This window comes from Myxocyprinus asiaticus, chromosome 10 (assembly GCF_019703515.2).
Source record: "Myxocyprinus asiaticus isolate MX2 ecotype Aquarium Trade chromosome 10, UBuf_Myxa_2, whole genome shotgun sequence".
NCBI classification, from domain to species: Eukaryota; Metazoa; Chordata; class Actinopteri; order Cypriniformes; family Catostomidae; genus Myxocyprinus; species Myxocyprinus asiaticus.
The window spans coordinates 38483529-38508349 of record NC_059353.1 but is presented as its reverse complement, the minus strand read 5'-3'; the positions used below and the strand labels follow the sequence as shown (position 1 = coordinate 38508349).

At 36.6% G+C, this 24821-nt stretch overlaps 1 protein-coding gene across 1 annotated transcript; it reads right to left on the bottom strand.

Annotated features, from left to right (window-relative positions):
* Nucleotides 1-171: 171 nt before the first annotated feature.
* On the bottom strand, nt 172-12320 carry LOC127447236 (ATP-dependent RNA helicase DDX18-like). Its single transcript, XM_051708953.1, has 14 exons — nt 12181-12320; nt 11640-11777; nt 11038-11256; nt 10802-10937; nt 10597-10697; nt 9268-9467; nt 9073-9187; nt 6699-6838; nt 6416-6577; nt 6179-6331; nt 2363-2476; nt 1943-1999; nt 1624-1801; nt 172-801 (listed from the first exon to the last, which is right to left on the bottom strand). Exons 1-14 carry the CDS (start codon nt 12287-12289, stop codon nt 656-658), a joined length of 1968 nt encoding a protein of 655 aa, XP_051564913.1. The 5' UTR covers nt 12290-12320; the 3' UTR covers nt 172-655.
* Nucleotides 12321-24821: the final 12501 nt, after the last annotated feature.

The following is a 24821-nucleotide window of genomic DNA, read 5'->3' as shown; positions in this document are numbered from 1 at the left end:
ATCTGTTTACACCAGCAGAGAACACATGGGATTACATCTGCTTTGGGGTCTTATTAATTCTCCAGTCCCTAAATTGGCCCAAAATCTGAGAATTGTGAGCATGAAAACTCCAAGACGGAGACATTGTAATAAGACTGGATTTAACCCATCAGAATGCCTATAGAGAGTCCATAGAGAAGTTCAATTTATTTCCATAAATCAGTTCTTTCAAAACATCCGTTCCAGTGAATCAGTTCAGTTGCAGTGTTCGTGGCATTTCTCATGGCTAAAAATATCTGCAATTTTCCTTCTGTTCATTTTGTAAAACATAGTTAACATTTTACTAAGGTTAAAATCACAATCTCAGAGCAAATACATAAATGGAATATCGTCAAACAGCTCACTCATCCCTAGTTGTTACTACAAAAGTTGAAGCTTCAGTCCTAGTATAGGGACCAGGCACCTTGAGAATCATAAGTTTCCATATTTTAATATTAGTTGGACAAGTGACAAGAATTTCAGTAGAAACTATTATATAGCAATATAATGGCCTTTGAAAACAGATTTCTGTAGACATGGAATGCAGACAGTATGACTAAACAATATTACAGTTGTGTAGTCTGATAGTTATTCCATATAGAAGAAATGTGCATGAAGAATAATAGATCTATTTTTCTCAGCGTGAGAACTGTCTGCCATCTCTCTTCCCTTTGTTGACATGTTTGAAGATCTTGGCCTTGTAGACGTTCTTAGATTTCTGGTAGCCGAAGCCTCCGCCACCTCCTCTCTTCTGCATCTTCATCCCTTTATTGCTGTAAACATCTGAGAGAGAGCAAGTTAAGGAATACACACTACTGCCCGAGGACTCTAGAAACAATAATAATAAAAACAATATGAAGGCTTTGTATTGCCAATGCATCAACACACAACAATTTAAGAATAAAAAAACACCATGTCAGTAGGGTCAGGCATTATTACTTATATTTTAATGGGCTTTATTTGGCCATAAAGAGTGTGACCTAACAAGCACTGAGACAAATGTTTTAATGATGTCAATAACTTACACATGAATAGCAAAAATTACATTGCCAAGTTTGATTCTTTAAATCAGTCCTTTGTCAGTTACTCATTTCTGTGAATCAGTTGAAACGGTATGTGTCAATATACTGATTCAACACAATGATTTTAATATAATAATTGACTGAAAACATGTAGGTAACTATTACTGTTTATTACGGTGTCCTATTGTTGCACTTAAATGCAAAGTATTCATAGTGATTTTTTTGTTGTTGAAAAAAGTCAAATACATTGATTAATTTTAACTAGATTTTTACATCTTGAATTAAACATTGCACCTATTTGGTTACAATGGCTGTTAGTTCGAAATGATGATGGTTTCTCTGATTAAAAAAGATTTCGGAGCAAAAACATAACTCAGAAATATATTAAATTCTTTTAAAAAGCTGAAAAAGAGAGATGTTGACATTTATTTAGCCATATCGTCCAGACTTAACTAGTAATGTGAAAAACTGTATGTACAATTCTCTTGGAAAAATGCATTGGAACACGAGAACAATAAATGGTTTAGTAACTTGTGCCACATGGAAAATGATTCACTGTAACAATACAGCACTGAAAGGATACTGAGGTCCACAAAGGGCGGCACTTTAAAGCCGAAGGACATGGCCACCTTGGGGAGGTCGAGTGTCTCTATGTTAAAGATCTGTTTGAGGGAATGAGAGTCGTAGGCTCTGACATAGGATTTGTAGGCCTCCTGAGCAGATTTTTGTAGGTAGTAGTTCTTCTCTATCAGCTTCTCCAACTGCAAGAGAGGAAAGCCAATCTCAATCCCCACCACAGCCATGTCAACACACTGATCTTCTGTTCTGATGAGTCTAAGATCTACTGAATCTCAACTGGAGATTTAAATTGCATTGTAAGAACTGAGAACCTGAAGTCTCACCTGAGATTGAATATCGGAGATTTTAGTCCAGGAGAACTCAAACTCACTCAAGGGAACCTTTATGAGGGAAGTGAGAGAGAATAAGAAATCCTTTATTCAGAGAGACCATCTTTAAATTTGCACACATTCTAACACCCTTAAAGAAATGTTCTGGGTCCAGTACAATTTATGCTCTATGGACGGATTCTAAAATGAATTCTCATTTATGCAATACAGTAATGCACTTATGGAAGTAAATGAGGCAAGGAACTGGACCAAAAATTTTTTTACAATACACACAATTTCGAAAGTATGGCCAGAATGGATTTCTTGGGTTATCAACACTGTCAGATGAGTATCGATTGAGCTTAATTTGTTTAATGACTCTAGTATAGTATTACTATACATGCTCAGGCCAGTTTAAAACAGTAGCTGTAATACTTTGGCCTGTTTGAGGAATCGTAAGAATCCGAGCTCTTCTGGTCTCAGGATCAGGAGGGCGTGTCCTCTGCCGTTAACACCACGAGCTGTTCGCCCAACACGGTGGATGTACTCCTACAATATAATCAGAAAATTCATATTATATATATATATATATATATATATATATATATATATATATATATATATATATATATATATGTATATATATATATATATATATATATATATATATATATCTCTATCTATCTATCTAATTTCACATACATGCATATTGCCATGCTAGACTATGAGTATGCAGGGATAAACATCTAAAAAAGTAAAGCCAATGTGTAGGCCTCTGTATACTTCATACGAAATCAAAGAATGAACAGGTGTGATGTCATTTCGAACAAAATCTAGCCAAAACTAAGGTGTTTTTTAGATTGTTTCGGTGGTTTGTGACTTTCAGGAAAACTTTGTACCGGCTGCTAAACATCTTACTGCCACTGGTCCACATCTCTATTGGGTTTGACTAGATTTAGCAGTTATTAAATCTACTCAAACACTCTTAAACGCCCATTCACTCTGTTGTCTGATATGCTGCTTCACTCATGTGCCATCTGCAGCTGAAAGTCATTCACATATCTGCCCAAAGTGAGATGTGCCTCATCATCATCATTCTTTTGTCTTTATTCTGCCCTTTAACACTCTTTTATACACAAATATCTGCAGTAGTATCAGTCATCATAAATCACAATAACAGAATATAATCGGTTCATATTATGGCCGTGTATAGTGTGTAAGCGCATTAGCGCCATGAATGCAGAATGTAAACATGACAAATTACACATTACCTACTGCATATATATTACTGGAAATCATCGAGTGGCTAAAACAGCTTCTTTTAATGATCACATGTGACTTCTACTCCTAGAATGAGGCATTGATAACACATTTTAATGTCACATTAAAGGAATAGTTCACCAAAAAATTTAAATTCTCTCATCATTTACTCAACCTCATGCCACCCCAGATGCGTATGACTTTCTTTCTTCTGCAGAACACAAACAAAGATTTTTTGAAGAGTATATCAGCTCTGATATGTCTATACAATGCAAGTGAATGGTGACCAGAACTCTGAAGTTCTATAAAACACAAAGGCAGCATAAATTTAATCCATATGACTTCAGTGGTTTAAATCATGTCTTCTGAAGCGATACAATCAGTTTTGGATGAGAACAGACTAGGGATGGGCATTTTGGTCATTTTATCTACTCGACTACCCGAAGTAATTACTCGAGTTCTCATCGAGTACTCAGTGGGGGGGGCGGGGGACACATAATTTACAAATACAGTATGTACATATGTCATAAGTCTTTGGCTGCTGCATTGTGTCTCGTTGTTCCAACATCTATTCATTAACATAGACTACATTATAGCAGCCTATTACAATAAGTACAAAAGAGAGCATAATAAAAATATAATGCATAATATTTATGTGAAGACTCGCTGGTCAATTCAATGAAACAATGCTCAGAACGTGTGACTCTGTTCTTCATTCAGGTTTCCATAATAAGCTTAGTAAGTGTACACCACCGTTTCTGAACCATGTATCTGCAAACCGTGGTTTCCGTGACACCATAATCATAGCGTTTGTAAAATGCAGTGTTAAGTTGAAAATAGTTTTGAAGACCCTGCGTCCTGTTACATTCAGCTGTGCTCCATCTAGATGCTTGATAGAAAGATTTTGCCGTGTGTGTGTGTGTGTGTGTGTGTGCACTTCTCTAGATTGTAGAGCGCAGTCTCTGCCCCGGACAGAAAGTCACGCTGCACTCTGCTGGAGTTTGTTGCTGTGATGATTCATGCTTCCTCTCATTTAACTTGGAATTTTAAACTTCATACTGGAAAAACTACAATGGAATGCCACTTTATGTTGGACTTGCAACTCATGCGGAAATCTTCAGCACTGATTTCGCTGACATGCAGATGTGTCACGCAAACATGTTGGCACCGAGGGAGATTTACAGGTCAATGATAAACCTTCACTTTTATTAAATAATATACATTGAGTCAAAGTTTCTAAATTATATGACAATAAAACCTGTTTAGCAAACGTGTGCAAAGTCAGATATTCCAAAAATGGTGAATTATTATTATTTATCTTTTTTCTCCCCAATTTGGAATGCCCAATCGTGGTGGCGTAGTGACTTGCCTCAATCCGGGTGGTGGAGGACGAATCTCAGTTGCCTCCGCGTCTGAGATCATCAATCCGCACATCTTATCACGTGACTTGAGCGCGTTACCGCAGAGACCTAGCGCATGTGGAGGCTTCACGCTATTCTCCGCGGCATCCATGCACAACTCACCACGCGCCCCACCGAGAGCGAGAACCACATTGTGGCGACCATGAGGAGGTTAACCCAATGTGACTCTACCCTCCCTAGCAACCAGGCCAATTTGGTTGCTTAGGAGACCTGGCTGGAGTCACTCAGCACGCCCTGGATTCGAACTCGCGACTCCAGGGGTGGTAGTCAGCATCAATACTCGCTGCGCTACCCAGGCCCCCTGAGACCTCTCTGTTGACGATCAAGGTACCGCTGACAACGTAATCAATCTCAAAATTAAAAATAAGGCCCCTCTTTGATAGGTATAGTTGTCAGGTAGTTGTCACTGAATTTTGAATTCAGTGAAAAGTCACATCAAGCATTTTCATGATCGATCATTGCTGTCACTTCCGAGTACTCGGGTACTCGTGCCAATCCCTAGAACAGACCAAAATGTAACTCCTTTTTCATTGTACATTTTGCCATTGCATTCTCTAGGCACGATCAGTATTAAAAGCTCGATTACACTTCCTGGTGCTTGACGCATGTGCAGAACACTAGATGGCGCTATAGGAAGTGTAATCGAGCTTGAAATCTAGAAGACTTCAGATGTCAAGATTTATAGTGAAAACTGATAGTACATTTTGGTCCGTTCTCACCCAAAACCGATTGGATCGCTTTAGAAGATATGGATTAAACCACTGGAGTTTGATGGATTACTTACATGCTGCCAATCACTTGCGTTGTGAGGACCTACAGAGCGGAGATATTTTTCTAAAAATCTTTGTGTTCTGCAGAAGAAAGAAAGTCATATACATCTGGGATGGCATGAGGGTGAGTAAATGATGAGAGAATTTTCATTTTTGGGTGAACTATTCCTTTAAGGTTTTACATGTAGTCTTGTGTGTCTTCATATTTAAATGCTCTTCTAAACTAGTGATCGACCAATATTGATTTTTAATAACCAGATTATTTGTTTATATGTCTGATAACAATTATTTAATAATAGCTTTATTTTTGTCTTTTTGCACAATGGTAACCAGATAATCATTAATCTACAACAATAAAAACCATAATAGTATTCACCTATAAATATTAATATAAATAATACTATATTAAAACATTCTAAACACACACTTTCAAAACAACTTTACATAAATATAATAGTCCATTTTAACTTATTAAATTTTTGGAGCCCAGTTGAATTTTATTATAATACAATATATACTGAATAATATTATAATGATTATTATTATGACGATTATATTTGTTTTGTACAACAGTAATTTAATTCTGTCCTATTTACTTTACCTTCACCTGGAGCTTTTAGTTTGCCAAAACACTGAAAGAGCAGTGTGTATTTGACAGTTTGCAATGTTGTTTACTACAAATCTGTTATAAAAACAGTATACTGCTGCTCAGCTGTTTCAAACTTATTTTTGGCTTGGAATGAAGAACTCTACCGTAAGTATACCGGGGCCTTGACTTAGCAATGAATCAGCTGTAGTACCTTTGGATCATCAGGAGGGTCATACTGAACAATCCAGTCCACTTCTGGGATATCAAGACCTCTGGCAGCCACGTCAGTACAGAGGAGAATTCCAGAGTCTGCGTTACAGAACTGGAAAAACGTTGTGGTTCTCTTCGTCTGTTTCTGCTTCCCCTGAGAGATCATCAAAATAAAACATTCATCACAACACTGCACAAATGTCACCTCTCAGTCCATGCGTTTCAGTAGGTGACTCACGTGAATGGCCATGACAGGCAGATCGATGTAGTTAAGTAGCTCATAGTGATACTTCACAGACATGCAGGACGAAAAGAACACCATCAGCTTCTTCTTTCGGTTCTTCTTCAGAAACGTAAAGAGTAGCAGGAACCGCTTCTCAGATGAGCATACAACATAACCCTACAAATTGCACAACACCAAACATGTTTATCCTTAGATAAGTCAAAAATCACTTTACAAGACATGACCAGAACATAACTGACTGGTTCTGAGAGAGGTGTGGGACAGGTGAGTGGTTTACCTGCTCAAGTCCTTCTACAGTGGCTGTGTCTTTGTTGTCGTCCACTCCCACATACAGGGGCTCCTTCTTGAGGGATATTCGCGCAAGATCCTCCACTTTACGTGTCTGCGTTGCGGAAAACAACATGGTTTGCCTTTTTTCTGAAAATGAACAAGGAGAAGTTGAGATCAGTGAAAATGTATGTAAATACAAGTACTTCTGATGCGATGTGTTTTCAATCACAGGAACAATTTTTGTAGGGTTTAAAGGCAGAAATATGAAGCTTATAATTTTATAAATGCACTTACATTAATTCTTGTTAAAACTCATGTAAACTCAGCAAAAAAAAGAAAAGTCCCTTTTTCAGGACACTTTAATTTAAAGATAATTTTGTAAAAATCCAAATATCTTTACAGATCTTTATTGTAAAGGGTTTAAACAATGTTTTCCATGCTTGTTCAATGAACCATAAACAATTAATGAACATGCACCTGTGGAACGGTCGTTAAGATACTAACAGCTTACAGACAGTAGGCAATTAAGGTCACAGTTATAAAAACTTAGGACACTAAAGAGACCTTTCTAGTGACTCTGAAAAACACCAAAAGAAAGATGCCCAGGGTCCCTGCTCATCTGCATGAACGTGCCTTAGGCATGCTGCATGGAGGCATGAGGACTGCAGATGTGGCCAGGGCAATAAATTGCAATGTCCGTACTGTGAGACGCCTAAGACAGTGCTACAGGGAGACAGGAAGGACAGCTGATCGTCCTCGCAGTGGCAGACCACGTGTAACAACACCTGCATAGGATCGGTACATCCGAATATCACACCTGCGGGACAGGTACAGGATGGCAACAACAACTGCCCAAGTTAAACCAGGAATGCACAATCCCTCCATCAGTGCTCAGACTGTCCGCAATAGGCTGAGAGAGGCTGGACTGAGGGTTTGTAGGCCTGTTGTAAGGCAGGTCCTTTCCAGACATCACCGGCAACAATGTGCCCATAGGCGACAAACCCACCTTCACTGGACCAGACAGGACTGGCAAAAAATGCTCTTCACTGACGAGTGGAGGTTTTGTCTCACCAGGGGTGATGGTCGGACTTGTGTTTATCGTCCAAGGAATGAGCGTTACACCGAGGCCTGTACTCTGGAGCAGGATCAATTTGGAGGTGGAGGGTCCGTCATGGTCTGGGGCGGTGTGTCACAGCATCATCGGACTGAGCTTGTTGTCGTTGCAGGCAATCTCAACGCTGTGCGTTACAGGGAAGACATCCTCCTCCCTCATGTGATACCCTTCCTGCAGGCTCATCCTGACATGACCCTCTAGCATGACAATGCCACCAGCCATACTGCTTGTTCTGTGCATGATTTCCTGCAAGACAGGAATGTTACTGTTCTGCCGTGGCCAGCGAAGAGCCCGGATCTCATTTGAGCACATCTGGGACCTGTTGGATCGGAGGGTGAGGGCTGGGCCATTCCCCCCAGAAATGTCTGGCAACTTGCAAGTGCCTTGGTGGAAAAGTGGGGTAACATCTCACAGCAAGAACCGGCAAATCTGGTGCAGTCCATGACGAGGAGATGCACTGCAGTACTTAATGCAGCTGGTGGCCACACCAGACACTGACTGCTACTATTGATTTGAACCCCCCTTTGTTCAGGGACACATTATTCCATTTCTGTTAGTCACATGTCTGTGAAACTTGTTCAGTTTATGTCTTAGTTGTTGAATCTTTTAATGTTCTTACAAATATTTACACGTTATGTTTGCTGAAAATAAAAGCAGTTGAAAGTGAGGACGTTTCTTTTTTTGCTGAGTTTATTATTTGATCTGTAAAGTTGCTTAAATCGTCATTTTAGTGTTTGTTGACATCACATCATCATGGCACCGAAGTTGTAAATTTGCTATAACTTTACACAAAAATTAGTAAGAGATTTTATCACACTAAAATCATGTTAACAAGCATATTCTTTACTTTTTGTGGCTATACTATTAAAATAGTGAGTATTTTAACATTTACAGATTGGCCTCATTCACTTCCATTGTAAGTGCCTCACTGGAACCCATATTTGAGCTTTTTTTTTTTTAAAGAAAAAGAGGGGCAAGCCAAATATATTTTGGTGGTAATCAATATTATGCCACAAATGCTGTCGATTGAGCTTAACTTCTATTAAACCCAGAATATTCTTTAAATTTATTGAGATATTCACAATATAGCTTCATTTTATATTACCAGCTAAATCATTGCAAATGTATTATGACGAATATACAAGCCCAACTGTCACTTCTAGTAAACTTGTTTTCCTTTAGTCCAATATTACTATGTTTACAATTCATGTCACAGTGGCATTAATGTTTAAGGCAGTGATGTCAGAGTGATGTAATTCGTTCTTACTCGGCAGTAGTTTGATGATCTGCTTGAGCTCCTCCTCAAAGCCCACCTCCAGAATCCTGTCGGCCTCGTCAATGATCAGACACTGAAGGTTTTTAAACATGAATCCGGGTGTGTTCTGGGGAACAGAAAGGTCAGTGAGGTCAAATATACTGCACAGACCCATGTGGCAAAACTGTTAAATGTGAGACGCTTTACCTGCAAGTGATCAAGAAGTCTGCCAGGTGTGGCAATGAGGATATTGACTCCATTAGCAAGTTTCTGTGCTTCGGCTGAGCGATTGCTGCCGCCCATGATGAGGCCGTAAGTGTGCACGTGATGAGTTATCAGCTCCTTCAGCACGCCATATGTTTGCATGGCCAACTCACGAGTAGGCGACAGAATGATCACTCCAGTCCCTGAGAGGCAGACAAAACAACATCACTCCTCTGAGGCCAAACTAGGGCTGTCGCGATTATTTTATAATCATCTAAATCCGATTATTTGATCCAACCACGATTATTGTGCACTTCAAATTCCAATCACATTTTACTATTCAAACGAGGAAATTTTAAGCGAATATAGAAATGACATGGACTGTGCATTTTTGTGTCATATTTTGTAATGTTATTGGATTATGTAAGCACTCCAAATGAACTCTGATTTCATAATTATGACAGCCTTGGGCCAAACCAGTGCAGTATTTACAAAAGGATTTTGTTTTTGCAACAGTGGCCAGCACTGCGGTTCAGTAAGTTAAGTAATCATGAGCTAATTCAGTGAGTTGTCCGACTGATTCAGTCCATGATTCAGACAGATGAATCAGTTTGATGTGGTTAGACTGATTCATTGAGTGTGATACTGCAGATATTGTTGACATTTGTAGGACAAATTGCAAATGATCCTTATTTGTAAGGTGCTTTGAATAAAAGTGTCTGCTAACTGGCTAAATGTACATTAAAATTAAAATAAAACTACACAAATGAGGGGGGTCTAGGTAGCTCAGCGAGTATTGATGCCGACTACCACCCCTGGAGTCGCAAGTTTGGATCCAGGGTGTGCTGAGTGACTCCAGCCAGGTCTCCCAAGCAACCAAATTGGCCCGGTTGCTAGGGAGGGTAAAGTCACATGGGGTAACCTCCTAGTGGTCGCGATAAGTGGTTCTCGCTCTCAATGGGGCGTGTGGTAAGTTGTGCGTGGATCGTGGAGAGTAGCATGAGCCTCCACATGCTGTGAGTCTCCAGGGTGTCATGCACAATGAGCCACGTGATAAGATGCGCGGATTGACTGTCTCAGAAGTGGAGGCAACTGAGACTCGTCCTCAGCCACCTGGAATGAGGTGAGTAACCGCGCCACCATGAGGACCTACTAAGTAGTGGGAATTGGGCATTCCAAATTGGAAGAACATGGGATAAAAATGTTAAAATTATAATAAATAAATAATAATAATAAAAAACTGCACATATGAAGCAATTCGTTCTTGAATCAGACAGTATATTGCACAGATTATTTCAAGAGTATGCAATTGTGTTCAGTGTGTGCACTCACCATTCCTGGGCATGAATTTGAGTTTGTAAATGAGCTCAATGGAGGGAATCAGGAAAGCCAGAGTTTTGCCGCTTCCTGTTTTAGCTGCTGCCAACACATCTCTGTTGGACAAGTACAAACACACACCTCAAACATCAATACAACGAAAACACAAATGGGATGTTTATATCATAGTGAATGTAAACCTTGCTCTCAACAGACTCACCTTCCTTCCAGCAGAGGGCGTATGGTCTTGTGCTGGATCTCAGTCATGGTGTCAAAGCCCATTTCCTTCACTCCCTTCAGTGTATTCTCACTTACCACCTCTTCCAAAGATGCAAAAGACATGTCCTCAAATGCACCTGAGACACCAGTAAGACAACATCAAAACACTGGTGACAAACAAGATCACACATATACTCGCACGGGATTTTGTAAAATTTCAGATTGTGCAATGTTTACCTGTCAGTCCAGATGGAAGCTCTAGTCCATCTTCATCTTCATCCTCCTCCTCCTCCTCCTCCTCATCAGCTGATGCCTCTTTTTCTTCATTTCCATTCTCCAGCAACTTCACAGCCTCTGCGCATTCCTTTTCCTCCTGTTTTTTGTTATTTTGTCGCTCCTCGTCTCCCTCTGATGTTTCGGTTTCATCTTCACCCAGTTTCTTGACCTTTTTCACACCTAAGAGAGCAGGTCCATATATGGAAAACTTATATATATATATACACACACTGATCATTTGAAGTGGTCAATCAATTTGGGTTTTCAATGAACAATGTGGATACTTCTATCTAGAGAGGCCAATATATGTATAATACAACTTCATAATAGCAAGTAAGATGTACACAAAAATTGCCAAATTAAAATGGTATAAAACTAAATATTGACAAGACTGTTGGGAGAATAACTACATAGCAATAATATAAAAATTGCCAATATCTTCCAATTAATGGGAACTTTTTTTTTTTTTTTAAAGCACTATATAAAACTATTATAATATGTTCAATTAAACTAGCTTCTCCTTTTACAACATCCACTGCAATATTCAGAATATAAACACTCACTGGATGTCGAGTCTCCAGTACCATCCAATTTTCTTTTCTTTATCTTCTTCTTGATGTTCTGTGAGGTTTTGTTCTCTTCAGTGACTTTCTGAGCAGAATCACTGGTCACTTCAGACTCCTCCATCACAAACTTCGGCTCTACTAGATCAAAAACACACTTACTAAAAGGCATATTTCACCTGAAAATGAAAACTCTCCCAGATGTTTATGATATTCTTTCTTCTGCAGAACGCAAATATTTTTAGAAGAATATTTTTAGTTCTGGAATGCAAGTGAATGGTGACCAGACCTTTCAAGCTCCAAAAATCACATAAAAGCAACATAAAAAATAATCCATATGACTCCAGTGGTTAAATCTATGTCTTCATAAGCAATACAATAGATGTGGGTGAGAAACTGATAAATATTTAAGTCCTTTTTTTTTTTTTTTTTTTTACTATAAATCTATAAGTCAAACTAACGTGCACTAATGAACATGCTGCTGGAATGACTTTAAAGCGTTACGTGTACATCACATACATTTAAGTAATTAATAAAGCACCTTCTTCATTGTCTTCTTCCCTCTGTTCTCTGAGCAGTTTACGTTGTTTGTTTTTATCATTTCTTTTCTGTATTTTCTTGCGGAGAATCTTCATCTGCATGTCCGCCATGGCTGTAGACAAACACGTGTGCGTGCGTGCGTGCGTGGGGTCTTTCACTCAGCTGTCTGCCTCATACTATGCCCGACTGAAAATTCTCAAGACCCATTTCGTTTCAGTTTTTTGTTCACCTTTGAGAAATAAAGGATGTCGAAATTTGCTCTCTTTACCATTATATATATATATATATATATATATATATATATATATATATATATATATATATATATATACACAGTACTGTGCAAAAGTTTTAGGCACTTGTGAAAAATGTTGCATTGTGAGGATGTCTTCAAAAATAATGCCATAAATAGTTTTTATTTATCAATTAACGTCATACAAAGTCCAGTAAACATAAAAAAGCTAAATCAATATTCGGTGTGACCACCTTTGCCTTTAAAACAGCACTAATTCTTGGACACAGTTTTTCTTGGTTGTTGGCAGACAGGATGTTCCAAGCTACTTGGAGAATTCACCACAGTTCTTCTATCTATTTAGGCTGTCTCAATTGTTTCTGTCTCTTCTTGTAATTCCACACTGACTCAATATTCAGTGGGGAGCTCTGTGGGGAACATGCCATCTTTTGCAGGGCTCCCTGTTCTTCTGTTGTATTGTATTGTATTGTATTCTATTCTATTCTAATCTTTTTTATTTGCAAAAGTAATGTTTGGGAGTCTAATGTTTATATTTCCTACTGACACACTAAAACTGAAAATATAAATAACCATCTCAAGACAAATGTTTTTGTGAAGCATCTTAAGACTTTTGCACAGTACTGTATATATATTATCATTAAAATAATATTTCACTTTCAACATATTGCCATTTTGTTTATTGTACTTTGAAAGTTTTTTAACCAAAAATGTACATTTAATTAAATATTAATATACTGTATAATATCTTTGTTGGTCAAAGAAACCCCCCCAAAATATCAACAGTTATTATCAGTGTATTTTGTTTCTGGTTGGCCTTTTTCTTTCTTTCTTCTTTTCTATCTTTCTTTCTTTCTTTCTATCTTATATTATTGATATAACATACTGTGCATGTAGTTTGCACTAATAACAAGGGCATTGTCCCCAACAAAAACCTATATTAGCATACAGTATGTTGGACATACTGGGATGTAAAGCAATTACACTCAGTCAAGGAGTGCAGGCTTTAGTGCATTAGTCTCTCAAATGAATGTACTTTCAGTTATTAGTTGTTTTAACCCTCTTATGGTATTCTGTAATTTTTGATAGAAATAATTTTTTCATCCATTTTCCATCTGAATATAAAAAATTAAAAAAAAAATTGGTCTTGATTCGGTGGTCGTAAAAAAAGTGACACCTTTGGTATTCACAGTCAAAATTGACCGACCACTGAAAATGAATGGGAAAGACCAATTAATCTGTCAAGTACAATCAATAAATTAGCCACAATACAGTAAAAAAAAAAAAAAAAACAGACAGAAATTACAGGGTGAGACTCTAAAACATCCTCACTGCAAAACATAGACACCCACTCACACACACACACACACACACACTCACACACACACAAGAACGAACTAGCGAGACAACAACACAAATTTTTTTTTTACATTTGTCAAATAATTTTTTTTTTATCTGTCATAATGCTAAACATACACATTAAGAAATGAAGGGTTAAAACTATGCAGAACACACACACACACACACACACACACACACACACACACACACACACACACACACACACATGTTGGTTTAGCTATCCTTATGAGGACCCTCCATAGATATAATGATTTTTATACTGTACAAACTATAGATTCTATCCCCTAACCCTACCTCTACCCCTAAACCTAACCCTCATAGAAACCTTTTTGCATTTTTACATTTTCAAAAAAAAAAAAAAACATCATTTAATATGCCATTTCCCTTGTGAGGACCACTGGCTGGTCCTCACAATGTAGGTGATCTCAGGTTTTACTATCTAAAAACCTGTACACACACACACACAGAACAAGGGCATCAAGAAGTGGAGCTCTACAGCCATCTTTTGGTTATTATTGGCATTACAAGTCATCTGTTGATTTCCAGCTGATGACAGCAATCTGACACTCACACACATACACACACACACAAAGTGCAAAATGTTTACTCTGATTTTTCTGTTTTATACTCTAATTGAATTTTCAGAATTTTGCAGTTTATTTCTGTTTCTTGATGTTCATTTTCTTGACATTATTATGCATTTACTTTGAGTTAGTACATTTTTATGTTTGAAATAAATTATTGGTAGAAAATTGCTTATTCTGTGTCTTCTCTTTGTAACACCATGATCAGGTAAAAACTGTCACTTCAAATCGATTTAAAAATATTAAACTTTGACAAATAATAGTTTGATAATGTCTAAATATATATTCAAATGTATATCTTGTGATAAAATATAAAATTAGGTTACAAGCCATCAGACTACACAGTAGGTTGCTACAGCCTTCAACTAAATGTTACTGTTACTGCTTCCAGTTTATTTCACATTCTCATATTTTCTTCATGTTTCAACTTATAGAACTGTAGTTTCTGAATTTGTATTTTTTTTCAAAATATTTGCTTATTTATATATGCAAATTAATGGTAAAATTTAGAAATTTACATGTAAATAAGACCAAAATAGCATAAATCCCAAAAGAAATGCATAATTTTATTGTTCTTACTTCAGGCAAGAAAAACATGGTATCATTGTCATCATAAAAAAAAAAAAGGGTTACACATCTAAACCTTCCGGTCACAATGACTGTGAATAGCAAAGAAAGGTGCCATTTTTGAATACCATAGAAGGGTTAAAAATTAGGCCTATTGGTAACAAAGAAGTGAAATGTTGTCAATGTAATAGTTAGTTAGCTGTGAAATCATTATTAGGAAGGATACACACACCAAAGAAAGGACAGGAATGGCTTATATTCAATATTAAGCTATTCACCAAGTTTATCATATTCAGCTATACAAGTCATTTTATTGTAGAGATGCCCTCTGCAGTCTCCTCTCGCATAACCCTATAAAGGAGCGATATATCGGGCCGATTAATTGGCTGATATATGGTTATTTTGGGATTATCCGTGCGGTTAGGCAATTCATAGAATTCCATCATTCCGTCTAGTATCAGTTCCAAAATCTTTAGAAAGAATGGTAATAGAGATTGCACATTTTCTATTTTCAATTTTGTTTTTATTTTTTTTGTTTTTTTTGTGATTTTGAGTAGATTTTCTGTAAAATAAGTGTTTGTTTTTTGCTAGCATGAAATTGTATTATGTATATATCAGCATTATATCATCCATCCATCCATCCACCTTGCTTTCTAAATATCAGCATATCGGCTAATGAAAAAAAAAACATAGTTCGATTACTACTACAGTATAAAGTGACCTTGATAAAAGTATAGGATATATACAGAGATGTAAAGTGGGGTTCCGTTCAAAAAACTGCATTTAATGGTCAACTGCATGTGTTGCTAAGCAATATTGTCTGTTTAGAGCAATGCACGTTAAAAATCAGTAGATTCAATACTGCTGACTGAAGTGTAACGATTTCCACTTCATCGAGAGTAACACAAGCGCACAATATCACACCTACAAGACAGTCCTTCAAATAAACTGACCTCATGACTACAAAGGAATTATAGGAGACTCTGGGTAGAGACCAAAGTATTTTGTCAATAAACTCTGTGTTTCACAACTAATACATTACACCAGCCCTGAACCCAGACAACCCACTCATACACATTACAAATTAAATCTCAAAAGTTGAAGTTGACATAGCCGATACGTATCACACTTGGACAAATCTAATAATTCTTTCAAATTTAAAAACTGCTGTGTAAAATTAGGTGGGATGAAGCATCATTTTACACGATGATGTTAGTGTATTATTTAAATATATACAATAATACATCAGCATATAAAAACATGTCTGTCTCTTTGTAACACACACCTAAACATACATAGTATATTTCTGAAATATGTGTATGAAAATCATCCAAATCTAACAAATGTAAATTCAGATCTTTGTTGAAAGATGAATGTTGAGAAATATTCTAAAGCAACTTCAGTTTTTTTTTCATAAACCGAAAATATCAGTTGCTTTAGAATATTTCTCAACATTCATCTTTCAACAAAGATCTGAATTTACATTTGTTAGATTTGGATGATGTTAGCCATTATCCTGGTACTATAATATAGTACAAAATCTATGTTAAAAATACATATTCATTAATCAGTTACAAAATACAAACCTTAAGAGGCACAACAATAAAACTTTTATTTAATGGCTTTATTTAGATTTCCCCACCAGTAATGAACAAGGAGGCCCTAGTGAAAACATATTTCACTAGATTACTACTTATGGAGTTCAACAAAAGCACCAATCAGTTTTTCTGCTGCACATTAAAATAAACACATGTAAATATATTAAGTTTATTTATTTTTTTATTGTATTTTATTTTTTAAGATAAATAAATGCTGTAAAAGTATTGACAATTGTTAGTTCATGTTAACTAATGTTGTTAACTAATGTTAACATATGGACCCTTATTGTAAAGTTTGTTACCAAACAAAATGAAAAAATCTATCATATGGTCAAAAAATAATTAATCCATTATTAATTTGCACCAGAAAGTTTTGCAACATTCACTAATGAAAATACCTAAAGTGATCTACATTCCTTCATTTATTCCATTTATTCATACTACATTCATATCACATTCTAACAGGTGATTATTTAACCTTGAAACAGTACAATATTGTACAAATAAGCTAAAGGGATCTGTAATGCAGCAGTTGCATACTCGGGTCACTTCAGTACAACATGGTAGCCATCATTACTTTCATCTGCCATCACATGGGAAAAAACTGCAGCCAACATTAACCACATATAGGATAATAAGAAAAACATGAGGTTATTATATATTAAGTGTAAATCCAATGGAGATTCTGTGGAGATACTGTGAATATCTTAGTTGTGTTTCTTGTTTTAGGTTTTAAATTATAACTTGTCATTTACAAAGTTTGTGAACTTTTTAACAGTAGCCTGTTAAATGGGCCTGTTAAAATTTCACTTAACCCTAGAAATAGAAAACTGAAGCTTTGAGGATTTTGAAAAAAATCTAGGTCACTAATCGAATAATCAGAATGTGACATTGATCATTTTAACTCCTTTAAATGAAAGCTCAGATTTTCTTGATACAAGATGCTCTTTGGAACATTCCCAGATTACATGGATCATCAGGTTTTGCACAAATTTGTGGAGTTCTTGCCAGCACAAGTGCATGCTGTCATTAAAGCAAAAAGGCCACAACCCAAATACTGAAAAAATCTGAAATTCATGTTAATTTTTCCAACTATTTAAAAAAAAAAAAAATAATAATAATAAAAAGTTGTTATGCTTATATTATTATTCATAATAAAATAAAATGCAAAATAGAAGCCTTTTCATAAGTGGACTCACATTTGAATCCCACCATCTTATCAAAATGTTTGCATTTAATGTAAAGTCAGCAAAAGTTTAGCCTTTAGTACACAACTCATTTGTGCAATGGCAAGGGGCTTTATTTTCACTCCATAACTGCAGCTTGATAAACAGGTCTAATCTGTATATTTACCTTTTAAAGTGCTGATAATGAAGCTAGTCTCCTCTGTAATGTTTTGCACCATCTGAAAAAGCAAAATACATTTTAGAGTAACGTAAATGCATTGATATATCTATCTATCTATCTATATATATATATATATATATATATATATATATATATATATATATATATATATATATATATATATTAACTTTGTGTGCTTGGATTACTGTATTGCCTGGCTTTCAAATCTATTTTAACAATCAGTAACAATTTTTGTTATGAATTTGAGGGAAAGTGTATTGCCACAGACCAAGGAAATACCCATAATCCCTTGCGCTTGAATGCATTTATGTGTGTTTGGTTAAATAATGGGGACATATGAGGACATTAAATGAACTGTTGTTTAGAATTAATAGATGGTTTTAGCTTTATGTAGTGTTTTTATTGGTCTTGCTGTAAAAAGTTGTTTTTGTTTAAAGTACCCATCAGAGAATTGGTGTTGGCTTTAGTGAAGTTTTTTCCGTTTTTTTTTAGTTAACTTTTAGAAATTATTAGTGAAGTCAGTCCAAGTTATTCAGAAAGCTGTTTTGAAAACAAAGTTTACTTTTGCAATTCCGTTTGCTGGTGCAAAAATTAGATACTTCAGCTTTGACAACCTAAAAAAATTACTGCAACTTTGCTTTGGGGGAAGAACAAAAACTTTTAATAAAACATGATCTCTTATCACTAGGATCAAGCATTCTTTGTCCTCTTACCTCATCTGACACCAGGACGTGGATCCCCGTCGGACCCAGTCTATATACATGATGGATTTGCTGTGAAGGAACATTATATAGATTGGCTATCTTCTAAGTAAGCTCAAGGACCGTAAGATCCTCTAGGTAGAGGGCATGATGTACCACAGATAAAACAATTAGAGCCAGAGTGTCATAAGCAATCCTGAATGCCCCATAACAATCCTTTTGCATGTCACAAATAAAATAAAGGAAATTGTGACGTCTCCTACCATCATCACCTGCTTTGGTGTGTGTTTGATTCCTGTGCTGTAGCTGAGATACATAGACAGTGAGACGTGGTTGTATACACCTGAAGGACTTTGAAGCAGTCAGGTCAAACAGCAAACATGTTTATGAACAGTGTCAAATACATGTTTGGACACATCTTAGGATGAATCATGGCGACTAATGAAAAGTGTGTAATAGCAACATTAAGACAGCTCACCTCCCTTTGATTGCATTGAAAAGATGGATCCCGTCCGCAGGACCACAAATCTCTACTCATTTTTAGCAAATCAGAACCTATAACATTAACAGAGTAGTTAAAAAGGCTTGTGAAACATTTGATTCCTCTGGATCTGTTCCAAATCCTACATAGGCAGCATTTTAAGGCATCATAGACATATTCCCGAGTCCCGACATGAAAATTTAATGTACCCTTCCCGGGTAATTTCATAATGCATCACGACAAGCTCAGTGTAAAAATCCATCCAAAATAGCTGTCAAAGTGAATAGAAATGTTGATTATAGTTGGGGGGGTTGGGCTCTAATAAAGACACATCCGCTTAAAAGGGCACCTTTAGATTTGTGAACGAAAGGTTTTGTGTAGCCCCTGTGTGCACATCAGTGAATACTAGTGTTCGCTGTCTCACGGAAATGTGAACCTGCCTACGCAGAGCACCTATCAGGTTTGGCACCTTGAGTGTTTGTGAGTGTTTTTATCATTTTAATATATACATATTGTGCTTTTTAGGCTTATTGCTCATTGTGCACTTTATTACCTGCTAATTGGAGTAGTGGTTGACATATATCCATTGCAATAAATGAGCGCAGAGATGGGTCCTACATAGAGCATTCCATATTTGTTACTTATGAGGTTCCATTTTAAGTTACAATGCTACCTATGTAGGCAGCAAACAGCAAGGCAGCTCACTAGGCTTTAGAACGGACCCAATAACTGAAGCCCTGTGGAATATTTCAGCCATGACTGTAGAATACATGGCAGATGTGTCCCCCTCACTTTTAATAAAACCCGCACTTTTTCACCAGGCAAATGTGTTTACGTTTTGTAATTCATACAGTAAATGTGTATATGTTTAAATGCAAATGATAAAATCCACTCATTTGTATGGTATCTGTTGACAATATTATTATGATATTACAGCTTGAATCTTAAAGCAATATACAGGTGCATCTCAATAAATTAGAATGTCGTGGAAAAGTTCATTTATTTCAGTAATTCAACTCAAATTGTGAAACTCGTGTATTAAATAAATTCAGTGCACACAGACTGAAGTAGTTTAAGTCTTTGGTTCTTTTAATTGTGATGATTTTGGCTCACATTTAACAAAAACCCACCAATTCACTATCTCAAAAAATTAGAATACATCATAAGACCAATAAAAAAAAACATTTTTAGTGAATTGTTGGCCTTCTGGAAAGTATGTTCATTTACTGTATATGTACTCAATACTTGGTAGGGGCTCCTTTTGCTTTAATTACTGCCTCAATTCGGCGTGGCATGGAGGTGATCAGTTTGTGGCACTGCTGAGGTGGTATGGAAGCCCAGGTTTCTTTGACAGTGGCCTTCAGCTCATCTGCATTTTTTGGTCTCTTGTTTCTCATTTTCCTCTTGACAATACCCCATAGATTCTCTATGGGGTTCAGGTCTGGTGAGTTTGCTGGCCAGTCAAGCACACCAACACCATGGTCATTTAACCAACTTTTGGTGCTTTTGGCAGTGTGGGCAGGTGCCAAATCCTGCTGGAAAATGAAATCAGCATCTTTAAAAAGCTGGTCAGCAGAAGGAAGCATGAAGTGCTCCAAAATTTCTTGGTAAACGGGTGCAGTGACTTTGGTTTTCAAAAAACACAATGGACCAACACCAGCAGATGACATTGCACCCCAAATCATCACAGACTGTGGAAACTTAACACTGGACTTCAAGCAACTTGGGCTATGAGCTTCTCCACCCTTCCTCCAGACTCTAGGACCTTGGTTTCCAAATGAAATACAAAACTTGCTCTCATCTGAAAAGAGGACTTTGGACCACTGGGCAACAGTCCAGTTCTTCTTCTCCTTAGCCCAGGTAAGACACCTCTGACATTGTCTGTGGTTCAGGAGTGGCTTAACAAGAGGAATACGACAACTGTAGCCAAATTCCTTGACATGTCTGTGTGTGGTGGCTCTTGATGCCTTGACCCCAGCCTCAGTCCATTCCTTGTGAAGTTCACCCAAATTCTTGAATCGATTTTGCTTGACAATCCTCATAAGGCTGCGGTTCTCTCGGTTGGTTGTGCATCTTTTTCTTCCACTCAACTTTCTGTTAACATGCTTGGAAACAGCACTCTGTGAACAGCCAGCTTCTTTGGCAATGAATGTTTGTGGCTTACCCTCCTTGTGAAGGGTGTCAATGATTGTCTTCTGGACAACTGTCAGATCAGCAGTCTTCCCCATGATTGTGTAGCCTAGTGAACCAAACTGAGAAACCATTTTGAAGGCTCAGGAAACCTTTGCAGGTGTTTTGAGTTGATTAGCTGATTGGCATGTCACCATATTCTAATTTTTTGAGATAGTGAATTGGTGGGTTTTTGTTAAATGTGAGACAAAATCATCACAATTAAAAGAACCAAAGACTTAAACTACTTCAGTCTGTGTGCATTGAATTTATTTAATACACGAGTTTCACAATTTGAGTTGAATTACTGAAATAAATGAACTTTTCCACGACATTCTAATTTATTGAGATGCACCTGTATGCTTTCTTTTAATTACGCACAACATTCGGCACTCGCAATTACACACAAATTTGTTCATGTCAATAATGAGGACATGGACAGCTAGGCTACAAGTTGAAATATTAGAAGTAAAAAAGGGAATTTCTCAATGCTTCTCCACAGTGAAATCCGCCTGTCACAGGACTAAGAGACACGATTCCAGTCATACCTAAATTTGACACAATGTGCAGTTACTACAGTTTGCCTTTGAAAGGCAGTATTGTTGTTTGAGTAATTTTCTAAATTTACCAATTTAGCTAACTTGTGTTTGGTAAAAAATAAAATGTGAATTTTTTATTAACTACCTTTTTTTTTTTTTTTTTCAAAATCAAAAATACCATTTAATATGACTGAATCAACCTGATTACATTAGGTTAAACAAACTAAGTATTTTAAAGGTTATTAAGGTAGAAAAAGTTTAGCCTACACAATAGCTTACCCTTTTTCTTCTTTCTTTCTTTCTTTTTATTTTTTTTATTTATTTATTTATTTTTTTTACATAGGTTAGCCTATACAGTATGGCTATATGTAAAGCCTTAATGGTAAATTAAATTAGTAAATTCCACATGCTCCCTTTTGGTTTACCCCAGTGTTAGTTATTAAAGTTGCATGAAGTTGATTCTGGACTTTATTATTATTAAAATATATCTATACAATAGAAAATTCTGCCTGCATGAGGTGACATTCTGTCCAATCTGGCAGTCAAACTAAAATTAGTGCATAAAAGTAGAGTATGCTATAAATGCAGTTACATCAAAGACAAGACAACAGAAAACTTGGTTACTTGGACAAGTTTTTTTGTTCTTACGCTGAACATTCTGTCCCCCTCACTTCTGAAATGATTGTTATGCCCCTTTATTTCCACCTAACTGAGAAGCCTGAGAAGAGCCTGCAGAAAGAGGAGAACCTGTTTTGATGGAGCCACTGCTGCGTGTCCTGTGCGGAGGACGATGGCAGAAGGTGCTACATGGCAAAAAAGAAGAAGAATCCATGTAATGAGCATAGCATGATCCATGTCCTCACACACACACCTATAAAGTTAAGAGACCAATGGTATTAAAGGAGACATGTCATGAGGAATCACATTTTCCTTGATATTTTGACATATAAAAGGTCATTTTACTATAAAAAACATACTGTAATTTTCAGAACTTAAAACTTCCCCTCCACTCCAAAAAGAGCATTTATTGTTTCAACTGAGCAAAAACAACTCGTTTTGAAATCGGCTGCATTGTGATGTAACTGCAGTGTCACTTGAATATTCCCATCTCTACAACATACTTCATCACGGTGAATTGATAAAAAGAGAGTGGCTGAGGTACTCAAACACTGAAAGTGGTGCTATTGTTACTGTAGTTTGCTTTGACAAACGAAGATTAAGATACCAATTAACAAATTTAATACTACTGTTTCATCTGTCTGTGTTTGTTTGATATGTAAGGAATTGTACAGTCAGCCGTTTTAAATGCAAAATAAACCATGATCAGGACTCCAACATGGAGCAGAAAGTGCTTATTATGCGGTTACCAAAGAAATACATTATTGTTTATGAAATATTGATTTGAGATTAAATTATTTTATTATGTAACAAGTATGCAAAGAAAGACAATGATGTAGTAAACCTTAGTAAGGTTGCCAGCGGTCTCAACTGTCCGCAATGTCCAAATTAGCCAGGACGGGATGCTTACTGTCCCGTATTTAACCCTATAAGCTTTTAAAGATTTCCTGTTTCAGTGGCATACCCAAAATTAAAGGCTTATAACTCAAAAAAATAAAAAAATAAAAAAATAAAAAATAAAAAAAGAAACAAGGAGGGTCAAGTGTTATTTTTAATATTTTTAAAGAAAATGTTTTAATGATATAGATTATGATAAATTCTGAGACTCAGCCTAAGAAATGTCTGAAGAAAAAAAAAAGAAAAGAAAAACTTGAGCCAAACATTTACTTTTGTTCTTATTTTTCTGATTTGACATTACATACCTCAGGGTGTTAATAAGGTAGCTCTGAACAACTACTTTTGTTTTGTTCCAATCATGTCACCTGACACCTGACTGAACTGAGTAAAATTTTGTGTTGATATGACAAAGCAATAAAAGTTATAGCATTACAAAAATAATTTATCCTAGTGTCCAAAAACATCTCAAAGTGTCCAAAAGCCTCTCCTAACAAATAAAAACATAATAATTGTACATAACAGTTAATTACATATGCAAATACAACAATGACTAAAGGTATGCTCTCTCTCCAAAGCATACACACATCTCATTTAGGTCCATTCTGTGACATTTGAGTCATCATTGAGTCTGTGTCATGTACTTGGTGCCAACTCCTGGTGGCCATATGTAATTAGAGTAAACAATCCTCTCTGCCCATATTTGGATGACTTCCACCTCTGGTTGCAGCGATCTGAATCCTAATATGATTGGTTGCTTAGTGTTCTACATGCTGGACAACGTACTACATCATTTCCGATGAAGACATCTGATCCAGGAAAGCTAATGTGTTTTTAGCCAGATAACACATTATGTGCTGTGTGCACATTGTGCTTCATGTGGATTATCTAATGATCTGTGCATCAGATTATGTTGTGTGTGGGCTCCTTTTAAAGATAATCGCCTCCTCTAAGTAATGGTATGTGATATTTTATATCACATATCAAATTTGATTCTACGTATATTTAGTTATAAGTGAAAACGCGGGTAGGCCCATCCGAGTTTAAGGGGTTAAGCAGCAAAACTAACTAAGGGGACTCCCCACCCATAGAACATCCCGTATCCCGCTCTGTAAAGATGTTTGCCAATCATAACAGTAGTATATTAAAGTCTTAAAGGGGACAAAGCACAAAAACTAGCTTTTCCAATAGAAGGCTCAGCGAAAAAGGTCACGTAATACTATATTATGTTTTTTGTGCAAAACCCTTTACTAATATTATAAGAGAAGCTCAAGGAAAGTAATAAAGTAAAAAAAAGCACGTCATGACACCTTTAATGCTTTAACCAGCCAGCTATACTTTAACCAGCAGCTGGGCAGGAGTAGCTCCCCCTGCTGGTTTGGAGAGTAGTTTCTTCTTCTCCGTTCTGTTCTAAGGACTCTTATTTTGAAATGATTTTGTGTCATCCTTCCTTAGTTCCCCCGGACTACACTTCCCATAATGCACTGCCCTCATCACTGCCATCTGTTCTC

Coding starts and splice junctions, on each gene's coding strand:
- LOC127447236 (XM_051708953.1), bottom strand. CDS start 12,289: ATGGCGGACATGCAGATGAAGATTCTCCGCAAGAAAATACAGAAAAGA. Junction 9,468..10,596: donor CAAATTCATGCCCAGGAATG/GTGAGTGCACAC, acceptor TCTGCCTCTCAG/GGACTGGAGTGATCATTCTG. Junction 1,802..1,942: donor TCTCCGATATTCAATCTCAG/GTGAGACTTCAG, acceptor CCTCTCTTGCAG/TTGGAGAAGCTGATAGAGAA.